The 21,233-nt window shown below is 41.1% G+C and overlaps 2 protein-coding genes across 5 annotated transcripts in view; one reads left to right on the top strand and one right to left on the bottom strand.

Moving 5' to 3' along the window:
- LOC126561876 (PTB domain-containing adapter protein ced-6) overlaps positions 1–21,233 on the top strand; it is a 359,240-nt gene that overhangs the window by 3,573 nt on the left and 334,434 nt on the right. For 3 of the 4 annotated variants that reach the window (XM_050218237.1, XM_050218236.1, XM_050218235.1), the window contains one exon: positions 182–248. In XM_050218237.1, coding sequence (XP_050074194.1) covers positions 182–247 — 66 coding nt within the window. In that variant the 3' untranslated portion in view covers position 248. Of the gene's footprint in view, positions 1–181; positions 249–21,233 lie in introns of those variants that run through there. The other variant, XM_050218238.1, reaches the window with a different exon arrangement.
- On the bottom strand, positions 14,613–19,272 carry LOC126561971 (homeobox protein unplugged). Its single transcript, XM_050218368.1, has 3 exons — positions 18,366–19,272; positions 15,220–15,458; positions 14,613–15,131 (listed from the first exon to the last, which is right to left on the bottom strand). The coding sequence occupies exons 1-3, from the start codon at positions 19,270–19,272 to the stop codon at positions 14,613–14,615; spliced, it is 1,665 nt and encodes a 554-aa protein (XP_050074325.1).

Raw genomic sequence — 21,233 nt, 5'->3', positions numbered from 1 at the left:
ATGTCCTCGTTTCACGTCGTGTATATTTGTGTCCACATGTTTGTTTTTCGTTTCATATTTTTATTATTCAACGTTTACGCGTGTGTTTGCCTTTTTTTCTAACCAAATGGAGCATTTACTAGCTGTTAATTGTATTTATAAACCAAACTAACTTTCTTCTTCTCTTTTTCATTAACGACAGACGACCAAGAACGGTTTCTTTAGCTCCGACGACGTGTTGGATACGTTCGACCCGCTAAAGAAGTAAATGCAAAGCATCATTCTTCATCTGTCCTGCGCGGGGAAAACAGTTTGCGCGAATGGAACGTTGCAGACGTGGTCGGAGTATTTTTTTTCTTTTTTGTTTAAATTTTTGTTTTGTTTTGTTTTGGAAATGGAGCGTTAAATTTTGTCCGTACGCTATCGACGTGGATGTGAATTGTAATTTTGTTATAGTAATTGTACGTACTCTATTAAGAAAGGGAAAGTCTCTCATTTCCTTCCTATCCATCCTTTACACCTTTACACGGTTCTGTGTTATTTTCTCGAACAAAGTCGTTGCCCGAACACCACGTCTAGAAATGATCTGTCCCTCTAACCACAAATCAATCTCTCGTTTAATGTTTGTGTGGTTGTTCTCACAAAAGAAAAGCGAATTTGCAATTCACATACGGTGCTCGGATGATCCGACAACAGCTGGTGTGATTGTAGCGCAAAAGAAGCGTCGTGATGCCAAATGAATCTTCATGGTGACATTATATTGGATATAGAAATTCGAGCAATAGTTTGCAAAAGACGTACGTAGATAAGGAAAACTACGATCCGGGCACAACTAAGCAAAGGCAATGTGTTGAAACTCTAGGAACGATGAACGGGAAAGGAATTTGTTACACCACCAAGCGAAAGCTTAATTTATATTTACTTTTAATCAAACACTAACGTAAAAACGCTCTGTGGTAAAAAAAAAAGAACTATCCTAAATGGAACATTCCCTCGATTCTGTATACAGGATTATATATTCAATCGTTGATCGCTTTTCTTCCTCGTTGTTTTTTTTTTAATCATTCTTTCTACCGCATTCCCGCAATTTGTGAATCAATTGGTGCATTAGAACAAACGATTAGTGTATGGTGGTGAGTATGGTGAACATTTCGTGATGGGAGCCATTGTTACGTGCGCATCTTGCAAAAGCATGATTTTAAAAACATAAAACGCTTAAAGATTGTTTGACTATGTTTTTTTTTTTTTTTTTGCTGTCGGAAGAATGTTGATACACACAGGAGAGAAAAGGAGAGAGAATTTGTGTTTGAAAATTAGTTTGTGACTTTTGTTTCTTTTCTTGTTGTTTGCATAAATGTTCCACTTGTGACCAAACGTTCAACTTTGTGTGCTCCAGTGCAGTTTGTACGTTGTAAATTTGGATTTGCTTTTGGTCTTTCCATTTGACACTCTCCAATTTTTCGTAACATTTTTGTTCGATTTGATGTTTGTTGCTTTAACTTTAACTAAAAACTGTAACAAAATTGAAAGTGCGTAAAATCCCATCACGAAACCATTCAGTACTGTGACAGAATAATACGAACCATTACACTTAGGTACATTTATATAGATACATATACTTTTAGTGGTATGCAATAATACATGTTAGCTGCTAGTTGGTAGATTGTGCGCATGCAGGGAGAAGAGAAGAAGAAGAAAACATCCGGTTCCAAATAGTAAAACGGCCGGACCGGTTAGCCAGCAATATTTTTTCTCCATTTACTCTCTTTTCGCTTTTCTTCACATACGTGATTAGTTTTTGGTACGGCTGCTGTGTAGATGAGCAAAAACATACAAAACAAAGGAAGAACAAAAATGCATTCGGAAGGAATCGGTAGGGCCATTTGTTATCGTAGTTGCGTAAACATATCAATCTATACAGATGGAATTATGAATATATAAATAAAATTATGTTAGAAGTGTATGTAGCGAATAAACTAATAAACCAGAACCCTGTTTGTTCGGATTTACTGTGGAAAAGAAAATTTAAATTAGACATTTAGAAGAAATCTGATCATAAATAAAAATTGGGCAAAGCTTCAACAAGTTCTTGAAACACTCCCTGGTGAAGATAACTCATTGATCCAATAAAATTATGTCGACCGTTAGGAATCTTATCCAGCTTAAGTTAGCTTCCTGATAACAAAGATCCCCTGAATTATTTTTTCCTGAAAATGCATTTAAAATCAACATCAGACGATGTAAGAAGAACATTTAAAAGCCTTATATACAAAATTTAAAGGAAAAAATGTCCTAAAAATGATCATCAATTACGGCCAGCGGTCAGAAAAACGTTTCCGTTTTGACCAACTTAAATTATTCATAAACTTGCGCCGCTGGCCGGGAGGGGGAAAAAGCGCTAGCGGAAGTACACATTTAACGGCTTACTACCGTAATCGACCGGAACTCACAACCATTGGAATGGTTGTATCGTTCGCGGTCGTCTAAACGATGATAATAGTGATGCTTTCGATTTATCATGTCACTCTCTCTATCTCACATTCTCTGCCCGCGCTAGAAGTATTATCCTGTTTATTGTGGTGGCAGTAAAACGGTTTGCCTTAATTTTGCTCAGCATGATCATGACTATGATGATGATGATGTACATCGTTGATGGGGAATAATTATGCGAAATTCCATCGAGTAAGGGTCCTTGTGGAGTAACTCGTGCACGATAGGATGATGCTGGGCTGGAAAGATGTCTGCCAAGGACCGACGAAACAGGGATAGAAATAATCGAGCAAAGAAGGATGTTCGGTTCGGTTCTATCTGTCTGCGGAGTGATTTGTGACTACGGAAACGAACCAAAACGGAAGAAAAATGCGCCATGAAGCGGTGCTGTTGAGTGTCCTGGGTAAAGAAGTAGTAGTGGCTAGTATTGCACAGTGAGAAAAGGGCGTTCAAATCGGTAAAAATCATTGCCTCTACACTAAAATAGGAGGGAAAGTTATACTGGGGATGCTTTAATTATGGTGGGATAAATGTTTTAATTTAAATAGTTGCTCTCATTATGGAAATTCTTATTCTCTCATTAGGAAATTCTTGTTAAAAAATGAAAGAAAAATCAGCCTGCCTTAATGATCTTTTTTTTTAAATCGCTTACCGTACAACACCTACTGTGTTTTGATTCCTTAAGCACTGATTTCCCACTTAGCATACTCATCACTTGCCAAGTTCGGGCACAAAACCTTAGTCCCGCCATACTCGTGCTCGCAGAGCTCAAGTTCACACAAAACACAGCCTCGGCGGTAGAATAAATATTAATCATACACTCTCCCTTGGCACGTCGCGGGGCATAGCGAAATATCATTCCATGTTGGTTCCGCCTCTCAAAAATTATAACACGATAAATGAATTAGAAGCACACCGCATACGGTTCCCTGATTTCCGCCACACGACCGTACACGTCGCTTGTTTGAAATGTTCGTCGTACGTACAGGAGCATTGCTATGAATCCGACGGACGGTCCCCGCGTTTTTCGACCCTTTTTTTGCGTTGAATTTGCTTTTGTTCATTGCAGCTTCCCGTGGTTCAGTGCATAATCAAGAAGACGCTAAAGAACGACTGTGATGATGATGGTGATCTAGTACTGATTCGGCTTTTTAATAAATGTTTTGATTGACAGTTGCGCTTTGATATGGTCATAGTTTTGCAGTTAAATTGCTTAGTTTGCGTCGGACTATCTTCCAAGTTTTTAGTTTTGTACTAGAAAATTATTTACAAAATCTTATCTTAACGTATTTCGGCACCTTTTCGAATAGCATAGTCCCAGACATTCCCAACTAGACTTAATTCCACCAACAACATTGGCCAGTCTATTACTAAACAAAGCGTTGGTAACAATCAACAGCGATAAATGGTTCGTCGGTTGACAAGTTCATTTTCCCCCTATTTCCGAGTTTTCTGAGGCCACCGCCGCCTAAGTGACACTTGGAAATGAACGGGTTCCGTGGGACAAAGGTAAACGCTTTGTAGCGTTTCGTTGCGCTTTTCCAACCGAAACCGAAACCGAAACGGGAACACTTATTTGCAACGAACAGCAAACAATTATTTTGAATGAAAACGGGACGAGCTGTGTGGACGACTGTAGAATGTGCCATCACAATTAGAAACATCCGTCAATCACGATGGAAAGCGGGCATAGAAATTTGCATTTTGGCATCAATTTTCGATGCTCCCCTTGAAATATGATTTTGCAAATTCAAAGTATTTTATCATGAATAATGGTAAATAATGGTGAATATACTTCAAACTAGCAGAAACGCAATAGAATTAATGTCTAGCTATGTAAAGACTGTGTTTATGGTTTTACTAACGACTGCAATATATTAGAATAAACTAAATAACTATCAAAAGGAAACGTAACTACGATGCCCTGTTCTGTAACGCTAAACTGTAACAATTTGTCTGGAAGCATCAAACCAAACATTCAAACTTTTCTTTACTCCAGCACGCAACGCAAGATATGCATTTCGCTGTGGGTGTTGTGAGCAGCATCCTCATCTGGCAGAAATTCATTCCATTTTTATTGCACAAACAATCGGGTAACGGCGAGTTTGTGGTCGAGGGTGCGAAAAACTGGGCGGTCAGTTGGAAACATTTCACTATTACACAAAGCGATTGAAGCAGTTGATGTTTTTTCGACTTCTTTTTTACTTTTTCAGCTAAAACTGCACATTCCGGTAGGTGGAAAGGAACATGTTCTACGAGATTCCCTATGGCACTGTAACTCACTGTAACTTTAAGAACTGTTTTGTTATGTTTTTTTTTTTGCGAATAGATGTCTGATATCTCTCACTTATCTAGCATTCCGAAGTACTATGCTCCTGCTGATGTAAACGCCTTTAAACTCGTGTGTTAAAACCTTTCAACGCCTCTAGCTCGTCTATACTTTGATTGACATAACAGTAGATATGTCACCTTGAAACCAAACATTCAGTGTCTGGATACTTCCTGTCGTATCGTTATTTTCGATCAAAACACATGTGTTTTACAATTGTTTGCTTACACCTCTCAAAACATGCATAAATCCATTTTCTTCATCCAGTGGAGGAGAATCGAAATCCTGAAGCGTTTGTCGTAAGCGATTCATAGGCGATCGTTCACGTTTCCAAGGTTCGCTGTTGCTGTATCATCTGTACTAACAGTGTGTCAGGTTAGAAGTACTATAAAACAAGCAAAATTTTTGAACACAGTCCCAGTTGATGTCAGAAAAACCTTCCAGTTAGTCATCATGAAGTTCGTTGCAGGCTTTGTCTTGTTCGCCCTGTTTGTAGTGCTCTCCGTCTGTCAGATCTCAGCAAACGCTGCTACCTACAGTGATAATGCAAGTGTTAAGGCCTCAGCCAACTTAAAGCTCACCAAAGAAGCGATTGATGCAATCAAGAAGTTTTTAACTGATCGTAACGAAAATTCGAAATGAATTTCAAACATTCACGGGCTTGTTTGTTAGAACAGTGATTGAACAATGGTTTCCAAACAGAAATATCAATAGGAATGTAATAAAGATACTTCTTCATGGTCAACTCAATGAGCACGTCGTGATGACATGGCGATGAACCTGATCGCCACCAGGTTTGATTCTACGTGATCTAGCCAACGAGCTTGCTGATGCTGATTTAGGGCTCGTGCAGAACTGGTCACTGTCCTCCGTTAGCATAGTCTAGGCCTCGTACCCTTAGAAGACTACCGGACTCTGTGTAGAAACGCGGTACGATTTCCCATGATCGGATTTTCGCTTTTTACGTTGTTGTCCAGAAGTTACGATCGTACCAAGATAGCAGAAGAAATAAAAACTTATAGGAAATCTCTACCGCAATTCTCCTCACCAAAAACCCCTGAAAAGAAGAGCAAAACATCTCATTTTAACTCACAAAACTGCACCATTCGAGGAGACTTTTTTGCCGTTGCAAAATGTTGCAACTATAATTAATTTCGTTTCCGACTCACGCAACAACGCCACTGCTTTGTGTTTTGCCGAACCTCCCACAGTACGCACCAATCGTTCTGGCCGATCAGGTGGAAGAAAACATTATTGTCCAAATTACGACGAAAAATGTCTGGCCAAGATTAGGACCCCCCCGGGGGAATATGTACATGTAGAAGCCATTTTCAATGCTAATGTACATCGTGGTAGAATTGTTTGTTTTCCTTCCTTCCCGCTGCTGGTCGTTTTGGACCGGGTCAGACATTGTGACGACGAAGGTTCTGCTGCCTGCCGTAGGTTTGTTGGGTTTATTCTTCACCAAAGGAACATGCACTGCTTGGAAATGATGGTTCACCGTGTGGCAGAGTGTGGCAGAGGGCTACTACTTAGAATTCCATCGATCATCCACCGGGCGACGAATTATCGTTGACAATCAACCAGTCTCAGCACAACGGCACATTAAATGCTCATTGACAAAAATGACCAAACGACGACGCTCCGCTAGAGGAATCGGATCGATTAGTATTCACCGGACGTTAGCGGAATGAATTGTTTAATTACTGTGAATGAAACAAGGTTTGTTGCAACTGAAACCATCCACCAGAAGAGCGAAGGCATAAATCGTGTTAGCTTCTAATGTGTTGGTTTGTGCGATTTGAAATTCCAACAGCTTTGCACTTAATTGTTAATGCTGTTGCCATTCGCTAATCATGCTCACGAGCCAAACCGATTCTGGCGGGAGTTTTCCTTTGATGTTTAGTTGTTATTTTTATTATGAGGGAATTCATCAGTGAATATAGGCACTACGCTAAGATGAAGTTTATAGCTCTTGAGAAAAATGTTGGCATGTATTTTGTTGCTTTTATTTTATTGATAAATTTGATAAATAAAGCGAAAATAAAATATTTTGATTTAATTTACTTATTTTTATTTATTTAGTTATTTTAGGAAATGTCTCCAAACCAAATGTGAATTATAACTAGCATGTAAATTAGTTTTAAGCAATACGACCAGGCTTTCCTTCAGGAAATTAAAAGAAAACACAAAAAATCGAAAAATTACAAAGTTGTTGCAGTATTTTTTGTAATTCAGCATTAAAACTTCATTTTTTTTTTCAATAAATGACTTCAAATCTAAAATAACTAATAACTAAACTATAATCAAAAGGACAAAAATAAATTTTTTGATACAAACAAGTTCACAAATCACCAGAACTATAGAAATTAAAAAATGTGAAAACATTCTTATTTATCACTGTTACCATTTGCTTACAAATATATTTCAAAAATCTTCTTTCCATCCCAGAGTTTGATGATAAACTTGGGAAAATTCTCTCTTAGCCTGCAGACCCGTTCGATCATCTTCAAACGAGAAACAGATTCTTCCGGACGCATTTTTACCCCCGTAGAACCATCGGACAGACGGTTCCGGGCAACAGCAAGCGCGCACAGACATTTCTACCGGCTGCCGAAACTTTCAGAGGCGTGCCCAAAGTCATTAGTTTGTATGATGACAAAGGGAAATTTTATTACATCGCCCTTTTTATGCGCTGCACCCGGAAAGCTGGTTGGTTCATGTGTGCGTGCGTGTGAGAAAGGGATTTTTTTTATAGCTCCATTTCCGCCTGGTTTTCCCCCTAAATTCGGTCAATACCCTTCGGCTCAACAGTCGTGCGTTCGCAACCACATCGATTACTTACTTCCGTTTCCGTTTGCACTTCTCCCTTGGCGAACCGAACACGGGCTAAGGATTCCCAGCTTCTCCGATTAAGGAATAGAGCAGTTGTCAGCGATTTTTACTTCCCAGCCAAAAACACACTCGGGTCGGTATATTGGTCCAGTGTGGAAATGGTTTTTCGGTTTTGAACAATATTGCTGTGCGGGAGAACGTTTTGGGGGTAAAGCAATTTGCTTTTTTTATTTGCGACACTAAGTTGTCCTCACCGCGGGATATTGCTGTTGATTTGATGAGAGATTCGGATTTTTTTTTTGCTTTGCTTTTGCAAATGGGTGTTTATGGTTGATTTTTGTGACCAAAACCGGCCATTGGAAGTGTGTTAATTTTATTTACCATTGGAAATTGGTGGCACATTACCGGCAAACCATAAACGTTTTGCTGCATGTTTTAATTTATGCTTTCTACATGAAGATAAATTATCGTTTGCTGTTTGTTTGGCCGTAATTGAAGACTTTTCAAGATTATAAAATGAAACATGGGTTTAAGAGATAAAAAGATATTTTAATAAATTTTAGAAGATACATCAAAATATATTTTACTGTTTTATTGATGAAACTGTTTTATTGTTGATAATATTGCTGCTGTAAAGTTTAAACTAAACTAAAAATATGGCATTTTTTTTAATTTCGATGCAATTTTCGGATGCACTCGAAATACGCATTACACATTCCACTAAAAATATTTAAATTTCCTTGTTTCCCTGTACTCTCCTTCTCGCTTTTAATATCCCTCTCTCCAGTTCCAAACCAAGCCACGGACTCGCGAAATCGCCAAACAATTTCGCTTTCCCATCCCAAAAAACCTTTGTGACCAACCCGTACCCTTTCCGAAACCGCTTCCCATCACGGTTCCAGCTCACGTAATCGTGCACGATTTATACGATTGCTTTATTGATTGATTTTTAACGATATGTCACCCGATATATCAAATCATGAAAGGTGCAGTAACCGGCAAAGCTACGGTAGCGGTCCGTTTGCCACTCTGTGCTATCTGACCGATCTTACCACTGCTACCCTTCGATGCCGATGCCGATCGGCGTCCAGAGAGTATGCCTCCCATGGTATTCGGGCTAAACGTTCCCCAAAAGAACGATGGGATGGGCAATGGCACATGGTGCTGCTATGAATTCACCTCACAGAATGCGAATGTTTTAATAAATTGATTTGCATCGCTCGATACTCATACGGGATTGGTAATCTGAGTGGGAGCAGGTAAAATGTTGTTATGGTAAAGAATTTCGTAGCGAAAAAAATTCCTGCTACACAGGTGCTCTAAATTCATACCTTTTGCGACACTTGCTGTGCAAATACAAAGCAAATGCTGTTCTTCTTTCGGTCATTAGATGGCCTTCGTGTCCAGAAGGTCGTCAGGGATCGATAACAAATCGATCCTTGTTCGAATCCTGACTTAAATTCTGAATCAAGTCTCTGATCAAAAACCGGGCAATGGATCTGTCACCAAACACTTAGCATTCCCAAGGCCCCCTAGTCCCTCGATCACAAGTAAGAATTTTCCAGGGATTCGAAGGATCAATCTCTAGCAGGATCTGGATCGGACGGATCAAATCCCTCAAGGTAGCACTGCAGATACTTCTTCCTGGATGTTCAAACATTAACAAAGGCTAATGATTTGCTCTGAGCTCACTACTTTGAGTAAAATTGATCTTGTTGTAAACCCTATTCCCTCAGAACCATAATAACTTCACGAAAAAAAAAATCAGTACTTTTCAAATTGTGGAATACAAACCCTTGATTACCGCTACTGCTGTTCTAGGCCCGTAATGATACACCTTTACAAACACAACGAGATCTGCAGTACATTGAACTATACCGAACAGAATATTTCAACGTGTCACTAAATAAATCGTATGCTGTGAACATCGTTACTTCCACGCTCTATTTAGATTAATACACAAACATTTTTTTTTTTTTTGTTTGCTCTAAGACACTTGTGAGAACACTGTTTCTCCTCTTTTCTTTATCCAACTCCGTGTTCCGGAACATACTGCTTTACCTCAATACCGGCATATTCGCTCGTGTTTTCAAGGGCAGAAGAGTTAACATCTGTACTAACAATGCTTCCAAATTTGAGGGAAATTTCGATTAGTGTAGGGTCAGTGTTTGCAGTTTTGCTAGCTCTTAACACGTGCCGATCAGTATCAAATCGCAATGTATCGCTAAAGAAAAAGATCAGTGACGGTTACTGTAGATATGTACATGACAGTTGGATAAAAAAACGGATAAGGCAACGCTTGTCATAATCCACAAAATTCGTCAAATAGACAGTAACCTCAATACACTTTGAGCCTATCTAATGCTAACGTATGCTCTCAATAACTTTAATATTTAGACAACCAAAATCGTCATACTATAATAATGCCTCACAATAAATAGTTGAACAATACAACAATGTGTTAGAAAATCAAATTGCCCAAGAAAACCCTTTTACCCTTTCGAGCGAACTTTCAAACGATGCCGCAACACATGCGAACCATATGGTACCAAGTACGAATCTGAAATTCGGAAGCATATTTTCATACATTTGCTCTCGGTCACGGTGGTCTTTGCAATGTGACCTAAGATAATCAGCTCAGCCAAGATAAAGTGATATCTCGCGAGGACCCACAGTCAAATACCCGGAAAAAATTGCAAACACAAAGACCACCGATCGTCGTTAATTGTGTGGTTTGATTTTTGGATTTGTTAGCTTCAATGTGTCCGACAAACCGCGGCAAGGCGGCAAATACTTTGCGCTTCGAAGCGCATCGTTGCTTTTGACAGCTTTCCGACCCATTTCGGCAGCAGTTAATGAGACTTGCCCACGGTTCCAGTTGTGCAAATGCCGGTAGAGCAAAGCTAACGGCTCGAAGAGTCGATGAGATATGTTGCAAACCTTTCAAGTAACCGCCTATGCTTTTACTATAGCTAAAGATGACCAAATAGATTTGGACAATGCCTAAAAAAAACTGAATGTTTTCCGTTTCAAAATTATGATACTGAGAAGGAACCATTTAAGCTATTTGAACCTCAAGTTGGATCTGATGAATTCGATTCTTTAAAAAAAAATATTTTTTTTTTAATAGTTGACTATTTAAATGTTTTAAATTTTAAATAACTCAATGTTAGCTTCCCTGTACTCGCAAGCAACGTCTCTTGGTTTGTACAGGTGTTCTGCAAGAGGTTAATCCATACCACAGCTACAAATTCAACATGTTAAAAAGTAATCTGTTGCTAGAAACATCCAAACCCAGGCTTCATTTGGATTAAAACACAAATACCTGTATTTTCTTTGCTTAAAAAAATCTGCAACTCATCTACGAATCTGTTTCCTTGATAGGCAATCAAACAATTAAATCAAATACTTTACGAAATGTACAGATGTGTCGGTATAATTAGGCTATTATTTTTTTTACTCGTCTTACAATCTGTACTAACAAATTTAGCACTCTACTGTAGGATTCTAGCACGCTCTTCTAGTATAAAAACTGAACGAGATTCCACTTTCTCGTCAATTACATCGAGAGAAACGATCCAGCCCAGTCAACATGAGGTTCGCCTTTGTTTTCGCCTTGTTCGCCCTGTTTGCCGTGCTCGCCGTCTGCCAGGGAAGGCCGCAAGAAGCGACTGCATCCCAGGATGAAGAAAGTGCCAACCCGGTAGTCAACGTGGAACTCACCAACGATGACAATGCCGGAACACCTGAGGCTAAGGGCGGCCGATACAACTACCAAAGTTGGATGAATCCTTATTATGGTTAATATAGTGAAGAGGTAGAATAAATCGATCGTGTGTAAAGTACAGCATAAAATTCTTGTGGTTCATACAGTACAGCATAACATTATTGGGGTCTGCTAGATTCTAGAGCAAGTTGTAGGTTAAAAATTTGCTACTAGCAACTGCAACCACCTTTGAAGGTGAACAATAACAAATACCTGGTGATCTCGATGAAGAACACCATAGGGAAAGTCATCTAAAAATACTAATCTACTATCGTTCTTCTTCTCGATATCGCAATTCAACTGTTGTACTTCTGCAACTATCAGACGTCTTAGCTTTACAACCACCGTTGGTCACCGAACAGCCATTGAGACTCTTCCATACTTTCCTCTGTGATCTCTTGTCTGATGAGGTGTAACATGCTCTTCAATAGAATAAATAGCCATTGCTGTAAAGCCGGGATCTCTATTAATCGCATGGTTCCCTACATCTGAGCTGCTAGCTCAACCGTCTATGTAGCATTAGGGATATGTCACTGCTGCTTGCACAGCACGGATACGATGATCGCCACAGTCAACTATTCCTGGATATTCATGCGGCTTCTCGAGGGCGTTGAAGTGAGGGGACTCAAACATCGCTTGCGCAGGTGTCTCACTGAACTCCGAACATTTAGTACCGTCTACCGCTTGAATAAAAAATATCCGTTAAGGGAGAATTTATTCTTCTACATTTTATGAATTCTTCACCTATCTTTAATGAGACTTATGTTCCATTGTCTCTTGCACATGCATAACCCGTCATTTATACTACTAAAACCGTCCCAAAAATCCTTGTACGGGCTAAAAGCGACAATATGTTGCAGATGGTTGTTAATTGTAAAATAGATTCATCAAACTAACTAAATAACACATATTTGAATAGTTTCAAACAAAAGTCAGCTAGAAAATGGTCGGAAATTTCTAAACAATCGCTCACCTGCTCTCAAGTATGATTTACGCTACTCTTTTTAGTGTGAAAGTTTTGTTTAAGCTACCATAATTGACAATTAATCAGATTTCTAAGCACGAAATAGTATGTTCAAATACCCCTTTCAATTTTATTGATGAGTTTAAGTTGTGAACAAACGAGTTGACTATTATTTCAATTTGTCTGATTGATTGATATACTTTTTGTTTTGTTTTACATATACATTCACTGTGTTATGATTGATCGACGATCGAGCACAGCGTTTGATACATCTAATCGGTTGTTGAAAATTTTGAGCTGTACTCGATAGGTGAGACTTTCTTTCTTGCTATTGTTAAGACGAGTTTATGACAGGAAGGCACATCTGAAGCCCTGAAAGTACGAAGCCCAAACCGTGCCATTTCACCCGAACGTCAGCTTTTGATGGCTCGGGTGTAAGGATCAATCCGAATTTTGGTCCCCTCCTAATCGGTGTCATCGAGTCAATGTAATGCCGGAACATAAAAACACCCATGACAATGGGAAAGGAAATCGTCCGTTTTGTCCCGAAAGTGGAAGCAATCCCACATCAAAGCCATCTCCGAACCGACCGTTTTGTACCGCAATGGCCCACTACTGTTCGGTGCTGACTTTTTTTGCCTGGTGTCTTTATGCAATAATGCCACGAACAGGCAAAAGGCGTGAGACACCTGGGATAATGAATGAGCTACCGGTAATAGGGGATTGAGAATGATTTAGGGGTGTGTAGGCCGATCCCAGCCTCCCTGACAGCAGGCAGCACCAAACGGAACAGAACCAAAGCGGGAAGATAATTCCTGAGCATTCTCAGCCTTACACGGACGCACACACGCAAACACAAAATAAGGACACAATTTGGTGCGTGAAATTGTCCCACTTAGTCACGCCACTAGAATCTGTTGACTTTTCGTGCCGTGTTAATCGATGTCGTTGTGCGTAGCTTCCACACCGGCTACCGACGGTCCTGACGGTGCAGATCGTTACGGGATCACCCGTTTGTGTGCAGTTGTATTAATCGATTCGTACAGCACAGTTTCGTTTAACGGCTCGGTCGGCCACACTAATAAGACACGAGAGGACCAAAAAAAAAGGGCAACAATTAATGTAATCACTGCGCCACTGCACTGTGAGCGAACAGCGAGAAAAATCCCGCCCCGAAATCTCACCCAAATCTCCATTACACACTACGCTAGCTACAGATGGCAAATAAGGGAAACGAGGCACCGAACATCCAGCATCGGTTGAATGGTATGGGCGGGATAGTGAAATTGTCGTTTGCCGTGATGTGGCAGGCTTTAGGCTTTAGTTTAGGCAGCAGCAATGGCCCTTTTGTGTGTGGAATAATTCATGTTAATTTATGTATATACGGGTGGAAAAGATTTACATCGAGTTTCCCATTTTTATTGCTCGATACAGAACTCGTTACAGATGGTTAATTGAAAAATTAATAGTTTTAATTGATGCATTTTTTAATGATGCACTTCTTTCACGGAGAGTCCAAAATTTTGTTTGATTAAACATGAAAATAAAAAGGACATTTCTACGATTTAAAATGTATTTCTGATCGTTCGTTTGTTTATTATTCTCATACTTTACTTACTCAGTATTAAGTACTCAATACTTAATGCTTACTTAACATTTTTACACGCATTTTATATTACTTATATAACTCCTTTCGTCTTATATGATTTATATTTTCCTTATTTAGCTGTTATTCATTCTGTACAGTTTTAAAACTTTACAGGCAATGGACACATTTAACGGCCAGTGGTATATTGCTTATTGTAAGCTGCTGTTTCTAAATTAAGTTGCGCTCCAATCATACATCCCTTTAGCAAACATGCACGTCAAAAAACAAATCACCTTCACTGCTCGGGTTAAGTAATGGTCCACACCGGAAGTGGACATTTGCTCTCACCAGTTTTAATTGACTCTGGCAACCGCAGTTACTCTTGGCCAACAATTAATCTTGATTTGGGGCTAGAATTGTTCGGTGCAGTGAGATTTTTCAATACTTCCAACCAGCATCATTTACCAACGGATGACATGATGGAAATTGCAGGAAACAAGTTAGCCACACAATTCCTCTCCAGTTCCTCGTTACAGCATCACAGAAATCTCAGCTTAATATTAAGAAGCTATCTATTTGATAGCTCACCCTAACACATTTACACTTCTATCTAGACAGTATAAACTGCCTTGAGCCACGTCCACTGCTATAAAGAGATGATTTAGAATGTTTTTGGATTAACGACTAAAGCAACTGGATGGGAGGCACTGTGTGGTGGTGCGGCAAGTGAGCACATCCCCATCCCTAACTGAAATCCCACTGCTCCTCCTCCTCCACCTCCACCTCCTGCATCACTATCTATAGAGCCCTTGGAGGTGCCCTCTGTTGATCCCAGTTGTAACGGAGGCTCTACCCTGCTAATGGCCGGCTCCACCGGCACTACCTTCGCAAGGTGCTTGCTTAATCCAAACCTCTCGAAGCCGCCCGTTTCTGCCAGCCCCAGGTCCGCCTTGCGCAGTTCAGCTTTCGGCCCAACCAGGTTCATCTTTTCCATCTGCTGATGCTGCGAACGTATGGCGAACCGATTCACGTGCACCGGTATCGGCACCACGATCTTGCTAGCTGCCCCGGTCGTACCGGTACCGGAACTGCCCGCATTGCGGCTTCCAAGACCGTGCGAATTAAGTCCAGCCTTTACCCGCTTCCATTTGGCACGCCGGTTTTGGAACCAAATTTTTACCTATTTTCGAAAATGCATTCAGAATTCAGTGTACTATTAAACATACGTTCGCAAGGGTTCGTAACTTTTGGGACGGATAGCCACTTACCTGCACCTCGCTCAACTTCAGGCTGGTAGCGATTTGACTGCGTTCCGTAAGGCTGAGGTACTTTTTGGCGTGAAATTCTCGCTCCAGCTCTAGCAACTGTTCGGACGTGAAAGCGGTACGGCGACGGCGGGATTTGGATGTTTCAGCACCGTGGCCCGCTTTGCCTGCCCGTCCCGAGGAGGATGAGTTTTGGGTGCAATCATCTTCCGAACAGGCGTCCGAGTCGGTGTCACCCAGATCTGGAAGGATGGGAATGATTGCGATATTAGACTACGGAATTTTTTGGAGTAACTTAAATATATTCCAAGCGTAAAATCCTAGCGATGGTTGAAGACGAAACTAAATAATCTGTAGATAAAATTATTTGGTGAAGTAATGAAACCTCTCGGGAGCTTGATCCTTATGTCTCCTGCATGTTGAGTTTATATTTTCATTATAGTTCAGTTTGAAAAATTACGATCGAGCCTCTAATGCTTTTCTAAGAAATATTTGAAGCCCTTTTAAAACCATCTGATCGATTTTTTTCGAGCTCGATTGCAAATGTAGACAATGACAATACTCAGAATACATTTCTTTGTCCCATATTAAAACCCGAATCATTGTCACATACTCACAGTACTCAACGTCTGCCAAGCCTCTCAAGAAACTGCTAAATCCGGCGATGATAAAAGCACCAATGCTTCAATCAACTTAGAATTTAACCCCATCATTGCTGTCTTTAGTTCTTAGAAAGCACTGAGTAGTCGTACATACAATTATGAGGACTAATTACGAGCAAATAGAAGCTTAAATAGGCTGTTTTAATATGTTTGTTTGGGCATCATGCATCATTGAGTCCTACCAGTGTGTATAACAAGTCTAACTAAACTGTTTCTTGCAGAATTAGTATACAAAATGGATGCATCAACATTGGAAGTAAACATGTTGCTTTCTTCAGCTTCTTACCGTCGAGAAAATCTGAGCTCGAGCTAAACAGCATGAACTTCACACATCTTTAACGACCGTTGATCGTTTTGTAACATAATCAAATTAAATTTCCCTATTACGATAGATATCACAAACTTTACCACCACATAAAAGTGACACCAGCCCCCTGCTAATTCGATTACCCACTCACTCAAGCATTGATCTCACCAATTTGTAGCTAGGATTCGCTAGATTTAGCCCAACAAATCTTGCATGCGTGAAAAATCGTTGCTCGTTTCCCACCTAAAAACAACCCTAAACCTTCAACGCCAACCAACACCGTACGCGTCCTTGCCTTTGTACCCTCACCAAAGCACACAGCTTCCCTCCATTTCGTAGTACAAACAAAAACAAGAAGGCTTCAAAAAACTTCAACCCCCGAGACCGACTGCCAAATGGCAAACCGTAAGCCGCCACAAGAAGCGCCACTTTTCATTACCGCCTACAATGAAAGTCAATTTACCGTGTGCGTGTGTGTGCGTAAGTGTGTGAGATGGCATTAATGCGAGGGAGAACTTACTTTGCGGTCGTCCTAGCCACGCGCTCAGTAATCAAATCATAATTCCTTCCCGTCGAGATTTTTGCCACGTGATCGAACAGTGGTGGTAATAGAAAAAACACCACCGAGGAAGGACGCACCGAGTTATGGGCTGGGGCCTGCGAACATGCCGTCGTAAGCCGTGGTTGAACGGTTTGTAAATTATTCATAATTCGTTTAAGTGAATATTATTGCCCTCCTTCCGGTGTCCAGGAGTGCTGTAGAATGTGTAAGTGGGGGAGTGCTTGGGACAGCAGATGACAACCGTTGTGCTGGGACATTTATCGTCCCTTGTCGGCATACATTTAGGGAGTTTTCTCTCATGAAAAGGGAAGCTGTTTTCCTAAAATGTTTCCTTCAGAAGGACGTTACACCAGGCGATGAAGGATGACGTTATTCAATTAGTGACATTTATGCGACTCATTTGAATTTAACGTATTTAGCGTTTTAAGCATATCAGGTTTATATATTTAATTTGCTCTATGCTACACGCTGCTAGGATTAAAGTCAATGGAGCCCAAGGTAATCACTTCAAAGCACTTCCCTATGGGGTATTTTACTGGGTAACTCAGAGATGACCACTCCATGGAAAAAGGGTTCTAATATTGACTCAAGCTTCTGCTCAAGCCACGCTTGGACTCTCCAGCGCCCGGCTTATGTCCTGAATTTCCTTAATAAATATCAATAAAAAGCTTTTAATACTGAGAGGTTAAGGGATCTACTAATTGAGGTAATTGTCTACTATTCAAACTGAGACGCTTTCGACTGGACCTTTTTTCTGGACAAGCTTACAAGGTCTTATCCGTTTACATCTTGCATTGTCTTAGCAGTTTTTCTTCAGGCAGTACGCTAGTTTTTCTTTCTTCGTCGCTGATGCATTTTACGATCTTTTTAAATTGTTGGAAGGCCATGAACTTGAATAAAATTTATATTCTTGATCAGTTAATTAGTAACTTAATTAGAGACCCAACTGATCAAATAAAGCCTCAATAATTCCAACTTGGAAGCACGGAAATATACAAAAGAAAGCTTGAAACTATTTTAAATTTTCTCTATAGATAAAATGAGTATCTCTAAGGCACAGGACAGCCCCAGGACACCATTCTCGAAATTAATCTCCCATTGTTACTTTATTTTTACAGCTAAAACTCTCCGGATTTTTAAAGAATGATCCCTAATCCAGTTTTTGTGGTTGTGAGTGGCGATTAACTTCCAAAACTTCCCCTAGTTTTCCCCACTCGTACGGGTTCAGATCTAGGCAGGGGGGACGTATTATTTACCTATCTACATGGGATCAATATTACCGTTTGGAAAGACATAAAAAATTGTTAGATTAAAATACTAAAGTAAGAAAACATTAACTCTTTCCAATGTTCTGTCCTTACTTCTATACGATCTAAATATAGCACAAAACGTCAATAACAACTCCTTGCGACAGCAACGTAAATACAGAGGAAAAAAAACCTAAAACTCCCTCTTTAAGAAACTGCACCAAATCAATTTAAATCATGACAAATCACATTCGATTCAATTGACTGGCCTCTTCACCTTCAACAACAGACCCGTTTAGACGACTTCCAACAAGGTGATCCACGATCGTTCACCGTTTTGTCGACTCATGTCCCGGCCATTAATAACTTACCGGCCGTTTTGCCGCATCCGGATGGTGAAAGTGTCAGACTAATGTCATCGCTGTAAGCCGACCCATCCGCACTCTCCCCACCGTCCTCCATCGGGCGCGTTCGCTCATCCTCCTCCGGCTCTCGTGCTCCCTGTTCCACACCCGGTGCTGCAGACGGCTCCATCAATGGTTGGTGCTGTTGAAGTTGTGGCTGCTGTTGTAGCTGGTGGTGAGAACCGTTCGGTTCGACCAACGTCCCAGTATAGCTCGGCGAGGCTGTAGTGAGGTAGCGTGACTGATGCTGCTGTTGATGCTGATAGACGGCGTACACCTTCGACAGCAGTTCCGCCTCGGACGGGAACAATTTATCGCCACTTCGGGCACCCCTCGGGCTGGCCGCACCTGGCAAGGACATGCCGACCGACGGTTGGTGTGGTTCGCTCGTTGCGAACGGTTCCACCCCCGGGTGCGATTTATTTCCTCCGGCTCCACCACCACCACCACCACCGCCTGTGTGGTGTAAAAGCAGGGTGGACAATTTTTCATTCGCCGCCTGGGACAGATACCGACCGGCGGTAGGGATAGCCGTCGCACCCCAGGGATGGTAGAGCGGCGGGAACGAGCTGAAAGAAAGCATGGCCGCACTATATCCTGCAGCGGCCGCTGCCAGGTACTGTTGCTGCTGCTGCTGAGACGCCTCGAGAAACAGTCCTGAGGCGATGTTGGATCCCGCCGGCGGTGAGCACGATCCTTGATCCACTGGATCAATTTCGGGCGAGGACGATCCTCCCGCACTACGCCGTCGTTTGACGGCGATAAGATTTTCTATGCTGAAGGACGAACTGGGTAGTGGACGGGAATACTTCACGTCCGTCACACCGCAAACCGTTCCGACCGTTGCCGGTGGTGCGGTCGAGAGTTTATCCATGCTGATCCCTCAATCACCGTGGCATAGATAAAACAGCACAAATAACACCACCCTACACACTCAGGAATCACCCACACTCACACAAACACACATTCGTTGGTCTCGATCACTAGCACCGGAAACACGTGTTTAGGTTTAATTATCCAAAAGCGCACAACAAAACGCGCTGCGAACAAACTACACGCACGTAACCAACCCTTCGTCGAAACACGAACCACGAACACGGATCAGGGCGACCCTTTCCGGAGGGAACTTTTCGACTGACTAACCAGCCCGACACCGCGGACCGTTTGCTTGAGCCGTGTGGCATATGCGTCGGTTGAAGATTCACCAAAAGTACGCCGTGCATATTGGTTTCCTTTTCGCTTCCACACAAATATCTATGCTGTCATCCTGCGCTCGGACTTGGTTGAGTTGAGCTGGTTGGTTCGACAAAAAAAAATGGACGCTCCTCCCATAAACGATTGGCATGGCACGCTTGCTCACATTAGGGGGACCGCTTTCCAAGGATCTGGTCTCGGCAGTGCTCGAGGAAGACGGAGGATTTGTTAGTTGAATGTGTTAAACACACTAAATACATAACGACTTCATCTAATGACCTTCATTCGGACTTGGTTTTTGTTTTTCGATGAGAATGCGAGAACGGCGAGCGATGTCTTGCGCTGCCAACACAAAGGAATGACTGTGTCCGGCAGCAAAAAAAAAGGACCAACATTCGTTGCATGGAATAAAGAGTCCTTAAACGCCAACTGATAAATTGAGATTAAATGAGTTGGCTGCGTTCGTGGCGTTCACAATAAACGAATCAATTTGTGCGTATGTAACTGCTGTTGTTTGACTTGTTAATTGCTACTAGTGCCCACGGTAATTGTTGAATTATTCTGAGTGATGGAATAACCTGTTAGACTGCAGTCATCTACATCAAAGTATGCGAAAATTTTAAATTTATTCTAACTCATATATTTTCTGCAATTTGCCTGCTATTTCTTCGGGCTTTCCTTGTCTACGTTTAGCAAGAGCTGATTCGCAATAATAAACTTAACCTAGCTCCGGCTGGATCTCTGGTAGTCCTCTCTATGCGTTAAAATGGAAAATATGGTACGAATTTCTCGAGGATCATTGATAAGGATTGTGAAGTTGACTCTGATAAATCCAAGAAATTTCGACTTACATGAATAAATGTTTGAAAAACGATATGAGAACAATACAATACGACTAGCGACAAGACAATCGTTCACATGTTTAAAACAATGTGTTCTCAGCGCCTCAATTTTTTCAACTTGTATAACCTAAACTTAAACCTTTTCGTTGAACCTTTGTTGATAAGAAAAGCATGATAATGCTACAGAGTCAAACCTTCCTGTAGACGCCATTAGAAATGTTTGCACGTGCAATGTAAATTGTTACTTTCATGTACAACTTTCTAAAGCACGCTGTCTGTATATCGATTTTCCACCTCTCTGTACATACAAAACCCTTCCATTTCTGCCTAGCCACCTTCCATCCTTTACCTTGCAAGTACTGGGTAAGCGTGTGCGTGGGTGTGTGCAAATATAATTTGTAGGTTTTTTGCCTTCCCATTGCCACCAGTCTAACGAGCGAGCAATAAAAATGTCTTTTTAATTGCTAGACAATTTTCGACACTACATTGTGCCATCTTGTGCCAAAGGAAGCGACGAAATTGTACGGTTATCCCTGCCAAGTTTTTTTTTTCTGTTCACTAATTTGTTTGTGCTTGACAGTCCGTACAGCACAATAGAGACGTAATTATATGGTGGTAACGAGGAACGAAAACAACAAACAAACAAACGGAATTGCTCCCCGTCTTGGAGCGGGTTTGGAGCATGTTTAGCCATGCCTACTTCACGGAATACCAACGCATGCGTAGCTAGGGATATAGTTGCAGTACCGAACGTTAGATGGCGCTACAACGGGGAACGTTTTATTTGTCCTGCTTGATG

Source organism: Anopheles maculipalpis, chromosome 3RL (genome assembly GCF_943734695.1).
Source record: "Anopheles maculipalpis chromosome 3RL, idAnoMacuDA_375_x, whole genome shotgun sequence".
Classification (NCBI taxonomy): domain Eukaryota; kingdom Metazoa; phylum Arthropoda; class Insecta; order Diptera; family Culicidae; genus Anopheles; species Anopheles maculipalpis.
Note: the sequence above shows the minus strand (reverse complement) of the source record. Positions and strands in the feature narration are given on the sequence as shown.